This window comes from Somniosus microcephalus, unplaced genomic scaffold, assembly GCF_052327205.1.
Source record: "Somniosus microcephalus isolate GS21.2 unplaced genomic scaffold, FLI_Smic_1.0 unresolved_chr2, whole genome shotgun sequence".
NCBI classification, from domain to species: Eukaryota; Metazoa; Chordata; class Chondrichthyes; order Squaliformes; family Somniosidae; genus Somniosus; species Somniosus microcephalus.
Genome location: NW_028225180.1, coordinates 9,008,531 through 9,028,140, shown reverse-complemented (window position 1 = coordinate 9,028,140; position 19,610 = coordinate 9,008,531). Strand labels below are relative to the sequence as shown.

Genomic DNA, 19,610 nt, shown 5'->3' with positions numbered 1-19,610 from the left:
GGACTTCAGTTATGTGGAGAGACTGGAGAAGCTGGGGTTGTTCTCCTTAGAGCAGAGAAGGTTAAGGGGAGATTGACCAGAATGGTACCAGGGGATGAGGGACTTCAGTTATACGGAGAGACTCGAGAAGCTGGGATTGTTCTCCTTAGAGCAGAGAAGGTTAAGGGGAGATTGACCAGAATGGTACCAGGGAATGAGGGACTTCAGTTACTTGGAGAGACTGGAGAAGCTGGGATTGTTCTCCTTAGAGCAGAGAAGGTTAAGGGGAGATTTAATAGAAGTGTTCAAAATCATGAAGGGTTTTGATCGAGTAAATGTGGAGAAACTTTTTCTAGTGGCAGGAGGGTCGGTAACCAGAGGACAGGGATTTAAGGCAAAAGAACCAGAGGGGGAGATGGGAAAATGTTTTTTTACGCAGCGAGTTGTTGTGATCTGGAACGCTCTGCCTGAAAGGGCGGTAGAAGCAGATTCAATAGTAACTTTCAAAAGAGGAATTGGATAAATACTTGAAGGGGAAATTGCAGGGCTATGGGGGAAAAGAATGGGACTAAATTGGACGGCTCTTTCAAAGGGCCGGCACAAAGGGACGACGGGCCGAATGGCCCCTTTCTGTCTGATTCTATGCGACGGAAATGATCACTCACCGCTCTGCAGTTGATGTAACAATATCCAAAGCAGGGGTAGAATCGGATGTTGAGGGAGTACAGCATGACAGCTGGCATGCAAGCCACGGCACAGAGAATATTGGCCACGAGACAAGTAATCGTCTACAAGAGAAGATCAAAAGAGTGTCGGAGAAATATTTGGTGAAACCACACCACAAAATATTCGCAGCACAGAAACAGGCCCTTCGGCCCAACTGGTCCGTGCAGGTGTTTCTGCTCCACACGAGCCTCCTCCCACCCCTCTTCATCTCACCCCATCAACATATCCTTCTATTCATTTCTCCCCCATGTTTCGAAGAAGAGCGCGGGAGTTATCCCCGGTGTCCTGGGGCCAATATTTACCTCCCAATCAACATAACAAAAACAGATTATCTGGTCATAGAAACATAGAAGATAGGAGCAGGAGTCGGCCATTCGGCCCCTCGAGCCTGCTCCGCCATTTAATGAGATCATGGCTGATCATCCAAATTCAGTACCCTGTCCCTGCCTTCTCCCCATATCCCTTGACCTCTTTAGCCTTAAGAAATATATCCAACTCCTTCTTGAATATATTTAATGAATTGGCCTCTACCGCCCTCTGTGGTAGAAAATTCCACAGGTTCACCACTCTCTGGGTGAAGAAATTCCTCCTCATCTCTGTCCTAAATGGCTTACCCCTTATCCTTAGACTGTGATATGGAGACCAGAACTGTGCACAGTAACTCCAAGTGTGATATGAAGACCAGAACTGTGCACAGTAACTCCAAGAGTGATATGGAGACCAGAACTGTTCACAGTAACTCCAAGTGTGATATGAAGACCAGAACTGTGCACAGTAACTCCAAGAGTGATATGGAGACCAGAACTGTTCACAGTAACTCCAAGTGTGATATGAAGACCAGAACTGTGCACAGTAACTCCAAGTGTGATATGGAGACCAGAACTGTTCACAGTAACTCCAAGTGTGATATGAAGACCAGAACTGTGCACAGTAACTCCAAGAGTGATATAGAGACCAGAACTGTGCACAGTAACTCCAAGAGTGATATGGAGACCAGAACTGTTCACAGTAACTCCAAGTGTGATATGAAGACCAGAACTGTGCACAGTAACTCCCAGTGTGATATGAAGACCAGAACTGTGCACAGTAACTCCCAGTGTGATATGAAGACCAGAACTGTGCACAGTAACTCCCAGTGTGATATGAAGACCAGAACTGTGCACAGTAACTCCCAGTGTGATATGGAGACCAGAACTGTGCACAGTAACTCCAAGTGTGATATGAAGACCAGAACTGTGCACAGTGCTCCCAGTGTGATATGGAGACCAGAACTGTGCACAGTAACTCCAAGTGTGATATGGAGACCAGAACTGTGCACAGTAACTCCCAGTGTGATATGGAGACCAGAACTGTGCACAGTAACTCCCAGTGTGATATGGAGACCAGAACTGTGCACAGTAACTCCAAGTGTGATATGGAGACCAGAACTGTGCACAGTAACTCCCAGTGTGATATGGAGACCAGAACTGTGCACAGTAACTCCCAGTGTGATATGGAGACCAGAACTGTGCACAGTAACTCCCAGTGTGATATGGTGACCAGAACTGTGCACGGTAACTCCAAGTGTGATATGGAGACCAGAACTGTGCACAGTGACTCCAAGTGTGATATGGAGACCAGAACTGTGCACAGTACTCCAAGTGTGATATGGAGACCAGAACTGTGCACAGTAACTCCAAGTGTGATATGGAGACCAGAACTGTGCACAGTAACTCCCAGTGTGATATGGAGACCAGAACTGTGCACAGTAACTCCCAGTGTGATATGGAGACCAGAACTGTGCACAGTAACTCCCAGTGTGATATGGTGACCAGAACTGTGCACAGTAACTCCAAGTGTGATATGGAGACCAGAACTGTGCACAGTAACTCCAAGTGTGATATGGAGACCAGAACTGTGCACAGTAACTCCCAGTGTGATATGGTGACCAGAACTGTGCACAGTAACTCCCAGTGTGATATGGAGACCAGAACTGTGCACAGTAACTCCCAGTGTGATATGGTGACCAGAACTATGCACAGTAACTCCCAGTGTAATATGGAGACCAGAACTGTGCACAGTAACTCCCAGTGTGATATAGAGACCAGAACTGTGCACGGTAACTCCAAGTGTGATATGGAGACCAGAACTGTACACAGTAACTCCCAGTGTGATATGGAGACCAGAACTGTGCACAGTAACTCCAAGTGTGATATGGAGACCAGAACTGTGCACAGTAACTCCCAGTGTGATATGGAGACCAGAACTGTGCACAGTAACTCCCAGTGTGATATGGAGACCAGAACTGTGCACAGTAACTCCAAGTGTGATATGGAGACCAGAACTGTGCACAGTAACTCCAAGTGTGATATGAAGACCAGAACTGTGCACAGTAACTCCTAGTGTGATATGGAGACCAGAACTGTGCACAGTAACTCCCAGTGTGATATGGAGACCAGAACTTTGCACAGTACTCCCAGTGTGATATGGAGACCAGAACTGTGCACAGTAACCCCCAGTGTGATATGAAGACCAGAACTGTGCACAGTAACTCCAAGTGTGATATGAAGACCAGAACTGTGCACAGTAACTCCAAGTGTGATATGGAGACCAGAACTGTGCACAGTAACTCCAAGTGTGATATGGAGACCAGAACTGTGCACAGTAACTCCAAGTGTGATATGGAGACCAGAACTGTGCACAGTAACTCCAAGTGTAATATGGAGACCAGAACTGTGCACAGTACTCCCAGTGTGATATGGAGACCGGAACTGTGCACAGTAACTCCAAGTGTGATATGGAGACCAGAACTGTGCACAGTAACGTCCAGTGTGATATGGAGACCAGAACTGTGCACAGTAACTCCAAGTGTGATATGGAGACCGGAACTGTGCACAGTAACTCCCAGTGTGATATGGAGACCAGAACTGTGCACAGTAACTCCAAGTGTGATATCGAGACCAGAACTGTGCACAGTAACTCCCAGTGTGATATGGAGACCAGAACTGTGCACATTACTCCAAGTGTGATATGGAGACCAGAACTGTGCACAGTAACTCCCAGTGTGATATGGAGACCAGAACTGTGCACAGTAACTCCCAGTGTGATATGGAGACCAGAACTGTGCACAGTAACTCCCAGTGTGATATGGAGACCAGAACTGTACACAGTAACTCCCAGTGTGATATGAAGACCAGAACTGTGCACAGTAACTCCCAGTGTGATATGAAGACCAGAACTGTGCACAGTAACTCCCAGTGTGATATGCAGACCAGAACTGTGCACAGTAACTCCAAGTGTGATATGGAGACCAGAACTGTGCACAGTAACACCAAGTGTGATATGGAGACCAGAACTGTGCACAGTAACACCAAGTGTGATATGAAGACCAGAACTGTGCACAGTAACTCCCAGTGTGATATGGAGACCAGAACTGTGCACAGTAACTCCAAGTGTGATATGGAGACCAGAACTGTGCACAGTAACTCCCAGTGTGATATGGAGACCAGAACTGTGCACAGTAACTCCCAGTGTGATATAGAGACCAGAACTGTGCACAGTAACTCCCGGTGTGATATGGAGACCAGAACTGTGCACAGTAACTCCAAGTGTGATATAGAGACCAGAACTGTGCACAGTAACTCCCAGTGTGACATGGAGACCAGAACTGTGCACAGTAACCCCAAGTGTGATATGGAGACCAGAACTGTGCACAGTAACTCCCAGTGTGATATGAAGGCATAATCTTGCTCAGCCATTCTTTCTCAACCTTATTCCTACGTTAAGACCATAAGCATAAGAATTAGGAGCAGGAATCGACCATATGCCCCCTTGATCCTGCTCCACCATTCAATAAGATCATGGCTGATCATCGACCTCAACTCCACTTTCCCACCCGATCCCCATATCCCTTGATTCCCTTAGTGTGCAAAAATCTATCGATCTCTGTCTTGAATATACTCAACGACTGAGCCTCCACAGCCCTCTGGGGTAGAGAATTCCAAAGATTCACCGCCCTCTGAGTGAAGACATTTCTCATCTCAGTCTTAAATGGCCGACCCCTTATCCTGAGACTGTGACCCCTGGTTCTAGACTCTCCAGCCAGGGGGAAACATCCTCTCAGCATCTACCCTGTCAATCCCTCTAAGAATTTTATACATTTCAATGAGATCACCTCTCAATCTTCTAAATTCCAGGGAATATAGGCCCATCCTACTCACTCCCTCCTCATAGTCCTCTTATCCCAGGGATTCATCTGGTGAACCTTCGCTGCACCCCCTCTAAGACAGGTATCTCTTCCTTAGGTAAGGCGACCAACACTGTGCACAGTACTCCAAGTCAAGCTTCTGAGTATTATCTTGAACTTCGAAACCCGCTACCTCTACCACCTAGAAGGACGAGGGCAGCAGGCGCATGGGAACACCACCACCTCCAAGTTCAACCTCCAAGTCACACACCATCCTGACTTGGACATATATTGCCGTTCCTTCATCGTCGCTGGGTCAAAATCCTGGAACTCCCTCCCTAACAGCACTGTGGCTGTACCTTCACCACACGGACTGCAGCGGTTCAAGAAGGTGGCTCACCACCACCTTCTCAAGGGCAATTAGGGATGGGCAATAAGTGCTGGACTTGTCAGCGACGCCCACATCCCGTGAATGAATTAAACAAAACCTGCTGCTTACAGGTATTAAGGCAGTCGAATAAAGCACTTAGGCCTAGAAATTGGGTTCTGGCGTAGGCAGGGCTTTAGCGCCGGAAGTTAGTGCCGGCGCTAAGTCCCCCTGCGTGCGCCAAAAATTCAGTAGTGCCGCGCCCAAACGGCTGCCGGCGCTACTGAAGGGTCTTTGCGGCGGTACATCGGCGCTAACTGCCGTTTCGCGCCGCAATTCTGGCGCTGCGGCACCCGATGCGGTGCAGCAGGCTGGGGACGTGCAGGCCTCCTCCTCCCATTAAGGAGGAGCTGCCTGCACCCGGCCGCGGCCCGCGCAAATCAGCTTAAAAATGAGCCCGGCACCTCGGACAAGTGCCGGGCTTGCATCTGTTCCGGGGGGGGGTGGGGGGAGAAGCCCGGGGAGGGAGCTGCGGGCAGGCGGCCGGCGGGAAAGTGGCCGGCCGCCGCGGGGCCTTTAATGCGCCGGCGCAAACTGGAGTAAGGCACCTCTGACAGAACGTTGCTTGCGGCTGCCACGGGCGAGGCGGCCGCAACTCAATTTCGGAGTTCGGGCGGGTTACCACGGCAACCGGGACGCTGCGCACACCGATGACGTCATCGGTGCCGGCGCAGCGCTACTGGTGCAACGCCGATTTAGGGCCCCAGGGAATTTTTAAACTGGCCATAACTCTGGCGCTAGTCCCTCTAGCGCCTCAAAAGCGGCGCTAAGGCAACTGAATTTCTAGGCCTTAGTATTCTCGGTATAGAGTCATAACGGCACAGAACGAGGCCATTCGGCCCAGCGAGTCTGTGCCGGCTCTCTGTGGAGCAATCCAGTCAGTCCCATTCCCCCGCTCTATCCCCGTAGCCCCGCAAGTTTATTTCCCTCAAGTGCCCATCCAGTCTCCCCTTGAAAACATCGAGTGTCTCCGCTTCCACCACTTCCGCCGGCAGCGAGTTCCAGGTCCTCACCACTCGCTGCGTAAAAAGGTTTTTCCTCACATCCCCCCTGTATCTCTTGCCCAAAACCTTAAATCTGTGTCCCCTAGTCCTTGTACCATCAACTAGTGGGAACAGCCTTTCCCCGTCTAGCCTGTCCAAACCCGTCATAATCTTGTACACCTCAATCAAATCACCCCTCAACCTCCTTTGCTCTAATGAAAACAAATCCAGCTTCTCCAACCTGTCCTTGTAGCTAAGATCCCCCCAATCCCCGGAACCATTCTGGTAAATCTCCTCTGCACCCTCTCGAGGGCCTTCACATCCTTCCTAAAGTGTGGTGACCAGAACTGGAGGCAATACCCGAGTTGTGGCCTAACCAGCGCTTTATAAAGGTTCAGCATAACGTCTCTACTTTTGTGCTCAATCCCTCTATTTATGAAGCCCAAGATCCCATATGCTATGCTAAGTATCAGCTGTGGCTCAGTGGGTAGCACCCTCGCCTCTGGGTCAGAAGGTTGTGGGTTCAAGTCCCACTCCATGGAACTTGAGCATATAAATCAGAGCTGACACTCCAGTGCAGTGCAGTGCCGAGGCAGCGCTGCACTGTCGGAGGTGCCGTCTTTCGGATGAGATATTAAACCAAGGCCCTGTCTACTCTCTCAGGTGGACGTAAAAGATCCCATGGCACTATTTCGAAGAAGAGCAGGGGAGTTATCCCTGGTGTTCTGGCCAATATTTATCCCTCAAAAAACAGATTACCTGGTCATTATCGCATTGCTGTTTGTGGGGGTTTGCTGTGTGCAAATTGGCTGCCGTGTTTCTCACATTACAACAATGCCTATACTTCATTGGCTGTAAAGCGCTTTGAGACGTCCGGTGGCCGTGGAAGGCACTATAGAAATGTAAGTCAATCTTTCTTTTAACCACTCTCTCAATATGACTTGCCACCTTCAGGGACCTTCTTCTTCTTCATAGGTAGGCCCTCGGAACCGAGGATGACTTGCTTCCACATTAAAAATGAGTTCTCAGGTGACTGATGAGTCCAATGCGGGACCTACAGTCTCTGTCACAGGTGGGGCAGACGGTGGTTGAAGGGACGGGTGGGTGGGGGGCTTGGGTTGACGTGCGTTCCTTCTGCTGTTTGCGTTTGGCTTCTGCTTGCTCCCGGCGAAGAGACTCGAGGGGTTCAGCGCCTTCCCGGATGCTTCTCCTACACTTTGTGCGGTCCCAGTTGTCTAGTCTGGCCGGGGAGTCCAGAACCAGGGGTCACAGTCTAAGGATAAGGGGTAAGCCATTTAGGACTGAGATGAGGAGGAATTTCTTCACCTAGAGAGTGGTGAATCTGTGGAATTCTCTACCACAGAGGGCGGTGGAGGCCAATTCATTAAATATATTCAAGAAGGAGTTAGATATATTTCTTAAGGCTAAAGGGATCAAGGGATTCCCAGGTGTCGGTGGGGATGATGCACTTTTTCAAGGAGGCTTTGAGGGTGTCCTTGAAGCGTTTCCTCTGCCCACCTGGGGCTCTCTTGCCGTGTCGGAGCTCCGAGTAGAGTGCTTGTTTTGGGAGTCTCATATCGGGCATGCGGACAATGTGGCCCGTCCATCGGAGCTGATCGAGCGTGGTCAAAGCTTCGATGCTGGGGATGTTGGCCTGAGCGAGAACACTGACGTTGGTGCGCCTAGCTATGCACAGTAACTCCCAGGTCCCTCTGTCCCTGGGAGTTAACGCCTGTCTATTCACAATATATATTAATGATCTAGACGAGGGAACTAGATGTAATATCTCCAAGTTTGCAGACGACACAAAGCTGGGTGGGCGTGTGTGCTGTGAGGAGGATGCCGAGAAACTCCAGTACGATTTCGATAGGTTGGGTGATTGGGCAGATGCATGGCAGATGCAGCATAATGTTGAATAAATGCGAGGTTGTCCACTTTGGTGTCAAAAACAGGCAGGCAGATTATTATCTGAATGGCAATAGATTGGGAGAAGGGGAAGTGCAACGAGACCTGGGTGTCCTTGTGCACCAGTCGCTGAAGGTAAGCATGCAGGTGCAGCAGGCGGTTAAGAAGCCAAATGGTATGTTGGCCTTCATAGCGAGAGGGATTGAGTACAGGAACAAGGATGTCCTGCTGCAGTTGTGCAGGGCCTTGGTGAGACCACATCTTGAGTATTGTGTGCAGTTTTGGTCGCCTTATCTGAGGAAGGATGTTCTTGCCATGGAGGGAGTGCAGCGAAGATTCACCAGGCTGATACCTGGGATGGCAGGAATGACGTATGAGGAGAGATTGGGTCGATTGGGCTTATGCTCACTGGAGTTTAGAAGAATGAGAGGGGATCTCATTGAAACTTATAAAATTCTAACAGGACTAGACAGACTAGATGCAGGAAGGATGTTCCCGATGGTCGGGGAGTCCAGAACCAGGGGTCACAGTCTAAGGATAAGGGGTAAGCCATTTAGGACTGAGATGAGGAGGAATTTCTTCACCCAGAGAGTGGTGAATCTGTGGAATTCTCTACCACAGAGGGCGGTGGAGGCCAATTCATTAAATATATTCAAGAAGGAGTTAGATATATTTCTTAAGGCTAAAGGGATCAAGGTATATGGGGAGAAAGCAGGGACAGGGTACTGAATTTGAATGATCAGCCATGATCTCGTTGAATGGCAGAGCAGGCTCGAGGGGCCGAATGGCCTACTCCTGCTCCTATCTTCTATGTTTCTATGTTTCTATGTCTCCGCCCCCGCCTCGGTCCATCCGCTGTGGAAACCCTTATCTCTGCCCTTTGTTAGCTCCGGACTCCCGACTATTCCGACTTTCTCCTGCTCGGCCTCCCATTTTCCACCCTCCGCAAGCTTCAGCTCATTCAAAAACTACTAGCTTGGAACTAGGTAACAGTAAGTTATGGTTCCCTAAGCAGAGGGAGAGTGCAGTGAAATGAAGGATCTTAGCGACTGGGCACTTACCGTGGACTTATTTTGGCGGCTCCTCACAGCCATGGCCAGCATACCTGCAACAGTGGACTGGAGACAAGATATAATATTAGGTGAGATGTTCAACAAGGAGCAAGCTGCACAGACTCACATCACTGAAACATCGAAACATAGAGACATAAAAAAATAGGAGCAGGAGCAGGCCATTCGGCCCTTCCAGCCTGCTCCGCCATTCAATGAGATCATGGCTGATCCTCTATCTCAATCTGAGGTTACAGAGATAGGGAAGGTTGTAGGAACTGGAGGAGGTTACAGAGGTAGTGAGGGTTGAAGGGGCTGGAGGTGGATACAGAGATAAGGAGGGTTGTAGAGGCTGGAGGAGGTTACAGAGAAAGGGAGGGTTGTAGGGGCTGGAGGAGGTTACAGAGATAGGGAGGGTTGTACGGGCTGGAGGAGGTTACAGAGATAGGGAGGGTTGAAGGGGCTGGAGGTGGATAGAGATAGGGAGGGTTGTAGGGGCTGGAGGCGGTTACAGAGATAGGGAGGGTTGTCGGGGCTGGAGGAGGTTACAGAGATAGGGAGGGTTGTAGGGGCTGGAGGAGGTTACAGAGATAGGGAAGGTTGTAGGGGCTGGAGGAGTTTACAGAGATAGGGAGGGTCGTAGGGCTGGAGGAGGTTACAGAGATTGGGAGGGTTTGTAGGGCCTGGAGTAGGTTACAGAGATAGGAAGGGTTGTAGGGGCTGGAGGAGGTTACAGGGATAGGGAGGGTTGTAGGGCTGGAGGAGGTTACAGAGATAGGGAGGGTTGTAGTGCTGGAGGAGGTTACAGAGATAGGGAGGGTTGTAGTGCTGGAGGAGGTTACAGAGATAGGGAGGGTTGTAGGGGCTGGAGGAGGTTATAGAGATAGGGAGGGTTGTAGGGGCTGGAGGAGGTTACAGAGATAGGGAGGGTTGTAGGGGCTGGAGGAGGTTACAGAGATAGGGAGGGTTGTAGTGCTGGAGGAGGTTACAGAGATAGGGAGGGTTGTAGGGGCTGGAGGAGGTTATAGAGAGAGGGAAGGACGAGGCCATGGAGGGATTGGAAAAGAAGGATGGAGAATTTTTAAATCAAAGCGTTGCTTGACCGGGAGCCAATGGAGGTCAGCGAGCATAGGGGGTGATTGGTGAACAGGAATTGGTGCGAGTTAGGGCACCAGAGTTTTCCATGACCTCTAGTTTGCAGAGGATAGAACGTGGGAGAGGAGGTCCCCACTGCAGCGGGATATCACCCAACGCCACCCACCCAGCGACTTACCAGAATCGCAGTCCACCAGGGGGTCCCCAACATGATGGGGTAAGTTAATTGCCACCTGGATATTAATACGATAATCAATCCCAAGACGGCGTTGGTGATTCCCGATATGGTTTGTCCAAACTGTGGGAATAGGAGGGAAAGGTTGCTGTTAACGAAGATCGCCCGTCTCCGCCCCTGTCTGAGCTCATCCACAGCTGAAAACCGCATCCGTGCCCTTTGTCAACTCCGGACTCCGACTATTCCAACCCTCTCCTGGCTGGCCTCCCATCTCCCACCCTCCGCAAATCCAGCTCATCCAAAACTCAGCTAACCCCGTATCCTAACTCGCACCAAGTCCCGTTCACCCATCAACCCCCCCGCCATCCCGTGCTCGCTGACCTACATTGGTTCCAGGTCTGGCAACGCATCCATTTTCAAATTCTCAACCTTGTGTTCAAATCCGTCGCTGGCTATCCACCCACCCTCCCCCCTCGCCCCGTCCCCCTCCCCTCTATCTCTGTAACCTCCTCCAGCCCTACAACCCTCCTTATCTCTGTAACCTCCTCCAGCCCCAACAACCCTCCCTATCTCTGTAACCTCCTCCAGCCCTACAATCCTCCCTATCTCTGCAACCTCCTCCAGCCCAACAACCCTCCCTATCACTGTAACCTTCTCCAGCCCCTACAACCCTCCCTATCTCTGTAACCTCCTCAAGCACTACAACCCTCCCTATCTCTGTAAGCTCCTCCAGTCCCTACAACCCTCCCTATCTCTGTAAACTCCTCCTGCCCTACAACCCTCCCTATCTCTGTAACCTCCTCCAACCCTACAATCCTCCCCATCTCTGTAATCTCCTCCAGTCCCTACAACCCTCCCTATCTCTGTAACCTCCTCCAGCCCCTACAACACTCCCTATCTCTGTAACCTCCTCCAGCCCTACAACCCTCCGTATCTCTGTAACCTCCTCCAGCCCCTACAACCCTCCCTATCTCTGTAACCTCCTCCAGCCCCTACAACCCTCCCTATCTCTGTAACCTCCTCCAGCCCTACAATCCACCCCATCTCTGTAACCTCCTCCAGCCCCTACATCCCTCCCTATCTCTGTAAACTCCTCCAGCCCTACAACCCTCCCTATCTCTGTAACCTCCTCCAGCCCTACAACCCTCCCTATCTCTGTAACCTCCTCCAGCCCTACAACCCTCCCTCTCTCTGTAACCTCCTCCAGCCCCTACAACCCTCCCTATCTCTGTAACCTCCTCCAGCCCTACAACCCTCCCTATCTCTGTAACCTCCTCCAGCCCCTACAACCCTCCCTATCTCTGTAACCTCCTCCAGCCCTACAACCCTCCCTATCTCTGTAACCTCCTCCAGCCCTACAATCCTCCCCATCTCTGTAACCTCCTCCAGCCCCTACAACTCTCCCTATCTCTGTAACCTCCTCCAGCCCTACAACCCTCCCTATCTCTGTTACCTCCTCCAGCCCTACAATCCTCCCCATCTCTGTAACCTCCTCCAGCCCCTACAACTCTCCCTATCACTGTAAGCTCCTCCAGCCCCTACAACCCTCCCTAACTCTGTAAACTCCTCCAGCCCGACAACCCTCCCTCTCTCTGTAACCTCCTCCAGGCCTACAATCCTCCCCATCTCTGTAACCTCCTCCAGCCCCTACAACCCTCCCTATCTCTGTAAACTCCTCCAGCCCTACAACCCTCCCTATCTCTGTAACCTCCTCCAGCCCTACAACCCTCCCTATCTCTGTAACCTCCTCCAGCCCCTACAACCCTCCCTATCTCTGTAACCTCCACCAGCCCCTACGACCCTCCCTATCTCTATAACCTCCTCCAGCCCTACAACGCCCCCATCTCTGTAACCTCCTCCAGCCCTACAACCCTCCCTATCTCTGTAACCTCCTCCAGCCCCTACAACTCTCCCTATCTCTGTAACCTCCTCCAGCCCTACAACCCTCCCTATCTCTGTAACCTCCTCCAGCCCTACAATCCTCCCCATCTCTGTAACCTCCTCCAGCCCCTACAACTCTCCCTATCTCTGTAAGCTCCTGCAGCCCCTACAACCCTCCCTAACTCTGTAAACTCCACAGCCCTACAACCCTCCCTATCTCTGTAACCTCCTCCAGCCCTACAATCCTCCCCATCTCTGTAACCTCCTCCAGCCCCTACAACCCTCCCTATCTCTGTAACCTCCTCCAGCCCTACAACCCTCCCTATCTCTGTAACCTCCTCCAGCCCCTACAACCCTCCCTATCTCTGTAACCTCCTCCAGCCCCTACAACCCTCCCTATCTCTGTAACCTCCTCCAGCCCTACAATCCTCCCCATCTCTGTAACCTCCTCCAGCCCCTACAACCCTCCCTATCTCTGTAAACTCCTCCAGCCCTACAACCCTCCCTATCTCTGTAACCTCCTCCAGCCCTACAACCCTCCCTATCTCTGTAACCTCCTCCAGCCCCTACAACCCTCCCTATCTCTGTAACCTCCACCAGCCCCTACAACCCTCCCTATCTCTATAACCTCATCCAGCCCTACAACCCTCCCTATCTCTGTAACCTCCTCCAGCCCTACAACCCTCCCTATCGCTGTAACCTCCTCCAGCCTCTACAACCCTCCCTATCTCTGTAACCTCCTCCAGCCCTACAACCCTCCCTATCTCTGTAACCTCCTCCAGCCATACAACCCTCCCTATCTCTGTAACCTCCTCCAGCCCCTACAACCCTCCCTATCTCTGTAACCTCCTCCAGCCCCTACAACCCTCCCTATCTCTGTAACCTCCTCCAGCCCTACAATCCTCCCCATCTCTGTAACCTCCTCCAGCCCCTACAACCCTCCCTATCTCTGTAACCTCCTCCAGCCCCTACAACCCTCCCTATCTCTGTAACCTCCTCCAGCCCTACAACCCTCCCTATCTCTGTACCCTCCTCCAGCCCCTACCACCCTCCCTATATCTGTAATCTCCTCCAGCCCCTACAACCCTCCCTATCTCTGTCACCTCCTCCAGCCCTACAACCCTCCCTATCTCTGTAACCTCCTCCAGCCCCTACAACCCTCCCTATCTCTGTAACCTCCTCCTGCCCTGCAACCCTCCCTATCTCTGTAACCCCCTCCAGCCCCTACAACCCTCCCTATCTCTGTAACCTCCTCCACCCTTAAAACTCCCCTTAACTTTCTCTGCTCTAAGGAGAATAATCCCAGCTTCTCCCGTCTCTCCACGTAACTGAAGTCCCTCATCCCCGGTACCATTCTGGTCAATCTCCTCTGCACCCTCACCAAGGCTTTGACATCCTACCTAAAGTGCGGTGCCCAAGACACAATACTCCATCTCGGGGCCCAACCCCGGGATTACCAATAATGTCCCAGCTCTTCTGAAAGAAGACGCCAAACCTACCCCGAGGTTCTTGAGTCTTCTCCTCAGCATGTCCTCCTCCTCCGTTAGTTCGGTATCCGAGGTCGGTGTCATGTATGTTCCTGGAGGTAGCTGGGCACAGGGGAAATAATCCGGCAAGCCAGGAATCTGGGAGATAGGTTGGGTGACGGGTATCCTGAAGGCCTCATCATTCTTTCTCATGGCTGCCATCATGGCAATCGCCTAAAAACACAAAACACGTGAAATCAGACCGTCCTTTAGCTACTGAGGGAGCACTGCACTGTTGGAGGGGCAGTACTGAGGGAGCACTGCACTGCCTGGGGGCAATACTAAGGGAGCGCTGCACTGTCAGAGGGGCAGTACTGAGGGAGCACTCCACTGCCTGGGGGCAGTACTGAGGGAGTGCAGCACTGTCGGATGGGCAGTACTGAGGGAGCGCTGCACTGTCGGAGGGGCAGTACTGAGGGAGCACCGCACTGTCGGATGGGCAGTACAGAGGGAGCGCTGCACTGTCGGAGGGGCAGTACTGAGGGAGCGCTGCACTGTAGGAAGGGCAGTACTGAGGGAGCGCTGCACTGTCGGAGGGGCAGTACTGAGGGAGCGCTGCACTGTCAGAGGGGCAGTACTGAGGGAGCACTGCAATGTCGGAGGGGCAGTACTGAGGGAGCACCGCACTGTCGGATGGGCAGTACTGAGGGAGCACTGCACTGTCGGAGAGGCAGTACTGAGGGAGTGCTGCACTGTTGGAGGCACAGTACTGAGGGAGTGCTGCACTGTCAGAGGGGCAGTACTGATGGAGCGCTGCACTGTCGGAACGGCAGCACTGAGGGAGCACTGCACTGTCGGAGAGGCAGTACTGAGGGAGTGCTGCACTGTTGGAGGCACAGTACTGAGGGAGTGCTGCACTGTCAGAGGGGCAGTACTGATGGAGCGCTGCACTGTTGGAGCGGCAGTACTGAGGGAGCCCTTCACTGTCGGAGGGGCAGTGCTGAGGGAGCGCTGCACTGTCGGAGGGGCAGTACTGAGGGAGCGCAGCACTGTCAGAGGGACAGTACTGAGGGAGCGCTGCACTGTCGGAGAGGCAGTACTGAGGGAGCCCTTCACTGTCGGAGGGGATGTACTGAGGGAGCGCTGCACTGTCGGAGGGGCAGTACTGAGGGAGCGCCGCACTGTCGGAGGGGCAGGACTGAGGGAGCGCTGCACTGTTGGAGGCACAGTACTGAGGGAGTGCTGCACTGTCGGATGGTCAGTACTGAGGGAGCGCTGCACTGTCGGCAGGGCAGTACTGACGGAGCACTGCACTGTCGGAGAGGCAGTACTGAGGGAGTGCTGCACTGTTGGAGGCACAGTACTGAGGGAGTGCTGCACTGTCAGAGGGGCAGTACTGATGGAGCGCTGCACTGTCGGAACGGCAGTACTGAGGGAGTGCTGCACTGTTGGAGAGGCAGTACTAAGGGAGCCCTTCACTGTCGGAGGGGATGTACTGAGGGAGCGCTGCACTGTCGGAGGGGCAGTACTGAGGGAACGCCGCACTGTCGGAGGGGCAGTACTGAGGGAGCGCCGCACTGTCGGAGGGGCAGGACTGAGGGAGCGCTGCACTGTTGGAGGCACAGTACTGAGGGAGCGCTGCACTGTCGGAGGGGCAGTACTGAGGGAGTGCTGCACTGTCAGAGGGGCAGTACTGAGGGAGTGCTGCACTGTCGGATGGTCAGTACTGAGGGAGCGCTGCACTGTCAGCAGGGCAGTACTGACGGAGCACTGCACTGTCGGAGGGGCAGTACTGAGGTAGCACTGCACTGCCTGGGGGCAAAACTGAGGGAACGCTGCACTGTCAGAGGGACAGTACTGAGGGAGTGCAACACTGTCAGAGGGGCAGTACTGAGGGAGCACTGCACTGTTGGAGGAGCAGTACTGAGGGAGCACCGCACTGTCGGATGGGCAGTACTGAGGGAGCACAGCACTGTTGGAGGGGCAGTGCTGAGGGAGTGCAGCACTGTCGGATGGGCAGCACTGAGGGAGCACAGCACTGTTGGAGGCAGAGTACTGAGGGAGTGCTGCACTGTCACAGGGGCATTACTGAGGGAGCGCTGCACTGTCGGACCGGCAGTACTGAGGGAGTGCTGCACTGTTGGAGCGGCAGTACTGAGGGAGTGCTGCACTGTTGGAGCAGCAGTACTGAGGGAGTGCTGCACTGTCGGAGGGTCAGTACTGAGGGAGCGCTGTACTATTGGAGGGCTGGGACTGAGAGAGTGTTTCACTGTTCGAAGGGCAGTACTGAGGGAGCGCTGCACTGTCAGAGGGGCAGTACTGAGGGAACGATGCACTGTCAGAACGGCCGTACTGAGGGAGTGCTGCACTGTCGGAGGGGCAGTACTGAGGGAGCGCTGCACTGTCGGAGGGGCAGTACTGAGGGAATACTGCAGTGTCGGATGGTCAGTACTGAGGGAGCGCTGCTCTGTCGGCAGGGCAGTACCGAGGGAACACTGCACTGTCGGAGGGGCTGTACTGAGGGAGTGCAGCACTGTCGGATGGGCAGTACTGAGGGAGCACCACACTGTCGGATGGGCAGGACTGAGGGAGCGCTGCACTGTCGGAGGGACAGTACTGAGGGAGCGCTGCAGTGTTGGAGTGGCAGTACTGAGGGAGCGCTTCACTGTCAGATGGGCAGTACTGAGGGAGCGCTGCACTGTCGGATGGGCATTACTGAGAGAGTGCTGGACTGTCGGAGGGGCAGAACAGAGGGAGCCCTGCCAGGGGCTCGAGGAGGTCACAGAGATAGGGAGGGTTGTAGGGCTGGAGGAGGTTACAGAGAATGGGAGGGTTGTACGGCTGGAGCAGGCTACAGAGATAGAGAGGGTTGTAGGGGCTGCAGGAGGTTACAGAGATAGGGATGGTTGTAGGGCTGGAGGAGGTTACAGAAAGAAGGAGAGTTGTAGGGGCCGGAGGAGATTACAGAGATAGGGAGGGCTTTAGCGGCTGGAGGAAGTTACACAGATCGGGAGGGTTGTTGGGGCTGGTGGAGGTTACAGAGATCGGGAGGGTTGTAGGGGCTGGAGGAGGTTACAGAGATAGCGAGCATTGTAGGGCTGGAGGAGGTTACAGAGATAGGGAGGGTTTTAGGGGCTGGAGGAGATTTCAGAGATAGGGAGGGTTGTAGGGCTGGAGGAGGTTACAGAGATAGGGAGGGTTGTAGGGCTGGAGGAGGTTACAGAGATAGGGAGGGTTGTAGGGCTGGAGGAGGTTACAGAAATAAGGAGGGTTGTAGGGGCCGGAGGAGGTTACAGAAATAGGGAGAGTTGTAGGGCTGGAGGTGGTTACAGATATAAAGAGGGTTGTAGGGGCTGAAGAAGGTTACAGAGATAGAGAGGGTTGTAGGTGCTGGAGGAGGTTACAGAGATGGGGAGGGTTGTGGGAGTGGTGGAGGTTACAGAGATTGGGAGGGTTGTAGAGGCTGGTGGAGGTTACAGAGATAGGGAGGGTTGTAGGGCTGGAGGATGTTACAGAAATAATGAGGGTTGTTGGGGCCAGAGGAGGTTACAGAGATAGGGAGAGTTGTAGCGGCTGGAGGAAGTTACAGAGATAGGGAGGGTTGTAGGGCCTGGAGGAGCTTACAGAGATAGGGAGGGTTGTAGAGGCTGGAGGAGGTTACAGAGATAGGGAGGGTTGTAGGGGCTGGAGGAGGTTGCAGAGATAGGGAGGGTTGTAGGGGCTGGGGAGGTTACAGAAATAGGGAGGGCTTTAGCGGCTGGAGGAGTTTACAGAGATCGGGAGGGTTGTAGGGGCTGGAGGAGGTTACAGAGATAGGGAGTGTTGTAGGGGTGGAGGAGGTTACAGGGATAGGGAGGGCTGTAGGGGCTGGAGGAGGTTACAGAGATAGGGAAGGTTGTAGGGGCTGGAGGAGGTTACAGAGATAGGGAGGGTGGTAGGGGCTGGAGGAGGTTACAGAGATAGTGAGGTTTGTAGGGCTGGAGATGGTTACAGATATAAAGAGGGTTGTAGGGGCTGAAAAAGGTAATAGAGTTAGTGAGGGTTGTAGGTCTGGAGGAGCTTACAGAGATAGGGAGGGTTGTAGGGGCTGGAGGAGGTTACAGAGATAGGGAGGGTTGTAGAGGCTGGAGGAGGTTACAGAGATAGGGAGGGTTGTAGGTGTTAGATCCGTGGTTCAGTGGATAAATAATTACACGGATGCTGTACAGAAACAAATAACAGGTCTTTACTGGAGGAGGGTAATCTCTAGACTGGGATACAGAGGCATGCGCACAGCTTATATACCTGTGTGGTCACTGCCGGTACTACAGTATACAGGAGCTGTAAAAAGTAGTCCTGACTTAAAGCACATACACTACAATTCCTCCCTTTTTAGATTAATAATACCCCCTTAATATTCAAATAACAATTACATTTTTACATGTACATTCAATAACAAAAGTCCATTTATAGATTCAGTCTTTGGGGCGGCTTCCTGACTCTTTCGGGATAGCGCCTTTCCGGAGGTTCTTGTTCTTGGTGCAGAGGCGATTCTGACCCCCTTTCATCGGGTAGTTCATCGGGTTCCACTGCTACTGGGTCTGAAGTAGATACTACCGGTATGTCGGGTTCATCCCCAGGTACTCGAGACATGGGGTTGACGCATTCCTGTGATGCTAAGATCTGATCGACGTGGCGTCTCACAATGTTCTCCCCGACATCCACTGTGTACATTAATGGCCCCTGCCTTGTACATATCGTTGCGGGTTGCCACTTCTCTGTTCGATAGTCCCGGGCCAAGACTGGTAGCCCTACATTGAAGCTCCTTGTCAGCTTCTCGTTGATGTGCTGGAATTGTTTGTCCTCAACATTTCTTCGCACATTTGGTCTGAGCAAGTCCAGACGAGATCTCAACCTTCGGTTAAAGAACATCATGGCCGGGGTCTGGTTGGTAACTGCATGTGTCGTGTTTCGGTAGGCTAATAAGAAATTGTCCATCTTATGCTGTAGTGGAATTTCCTCGTCGCACATGGCCTTTATCGCCTTAAAGGTTTGTACGAACCTCTCAGCCAATCCATTGGTGGCTGGATGATACGGGGCGGATGTGTAATGCCTTACCCCATTCCTTTTCATGAATTTTTGGAACTCGTCGGACACAAACTGTGGTGCATTATCAGAGCAGATCTGCTCTGGCAACCCGTTTCTGGCAAATATGGTCCGTAGGACTGCAATCGTTTTCTCTGTAGTGGTTGAAGACATCTTTATCACCTCAGGCCACTTTGAATGAGCATCCACTGCTATTAAGAACATTGAGTCCATGAATGGACCAACGAAATCAATGTGCACCCGTTGCCATGGAGAGGAGGGCCACTCCCATGGGTGTAGAGGGGCATGTGGTGGTGCATTTTGGACCTTCTGGCATCCTAAGCAGCTCTTAGTTAGGTCTTCGATTTGTTGATCGATTCCCGGCCACCACACAAGCCCTAGCAAGGCTTTTCATTTTCACTCCCCCCAGATGACCTTCATGTAGCTCATTTAGCACTCTCTCCCTTAACTTGGGTGGAATCACCACTCTGGATCCACACATCACTGTCCCCTGGCATACTGACAGCTGTTCTCTTCTGGATGAGAATGCTGGCAACAGTGAGTCGCCATGTGCTGGCCATCCCCTCACCGTCAATTCATATACCCGTGACAGCGTCGGATCATTGCGGGTCTCCTTCTCTATATCTGCGTTTGTTACTGGCAATCGTTCAATTATCGACGAATAAAATATCTCG

The 19,610-nt window shown here is 52.5% G+C and overlaps 1 protein-coding gene across 1 annotated transcript; it reads right to left on the bottom strand.

Annotated features, from left to right (window-relative positions):
* Nucleotides 1-482: 482 nt before the first annotated feature.
* LOC147092079 (uncharacterized) lies at nt 483-14,106 on the bottom strand. Its single transcript, XM_085976423.1, has 4 exons — nt 13,885-14,106; nt 10,508-10,627; nt 9,247-9,303; nt 483-767 (listed from the first exon to the last, which is right to left on the bottom strand). The coding sequence occupies exons 1-4, from the start codon at nt 14,074-14,076 to the stop codon at nt 483-485; spliced, it is 654 nt and encodes a 217-aa protein (XP_085832549.1). The 5' UTR covers nt 14,077-14,106.
* Between the last annotated feature and the right edge of the window lie 5,504 nt (nt 14,107-19,610).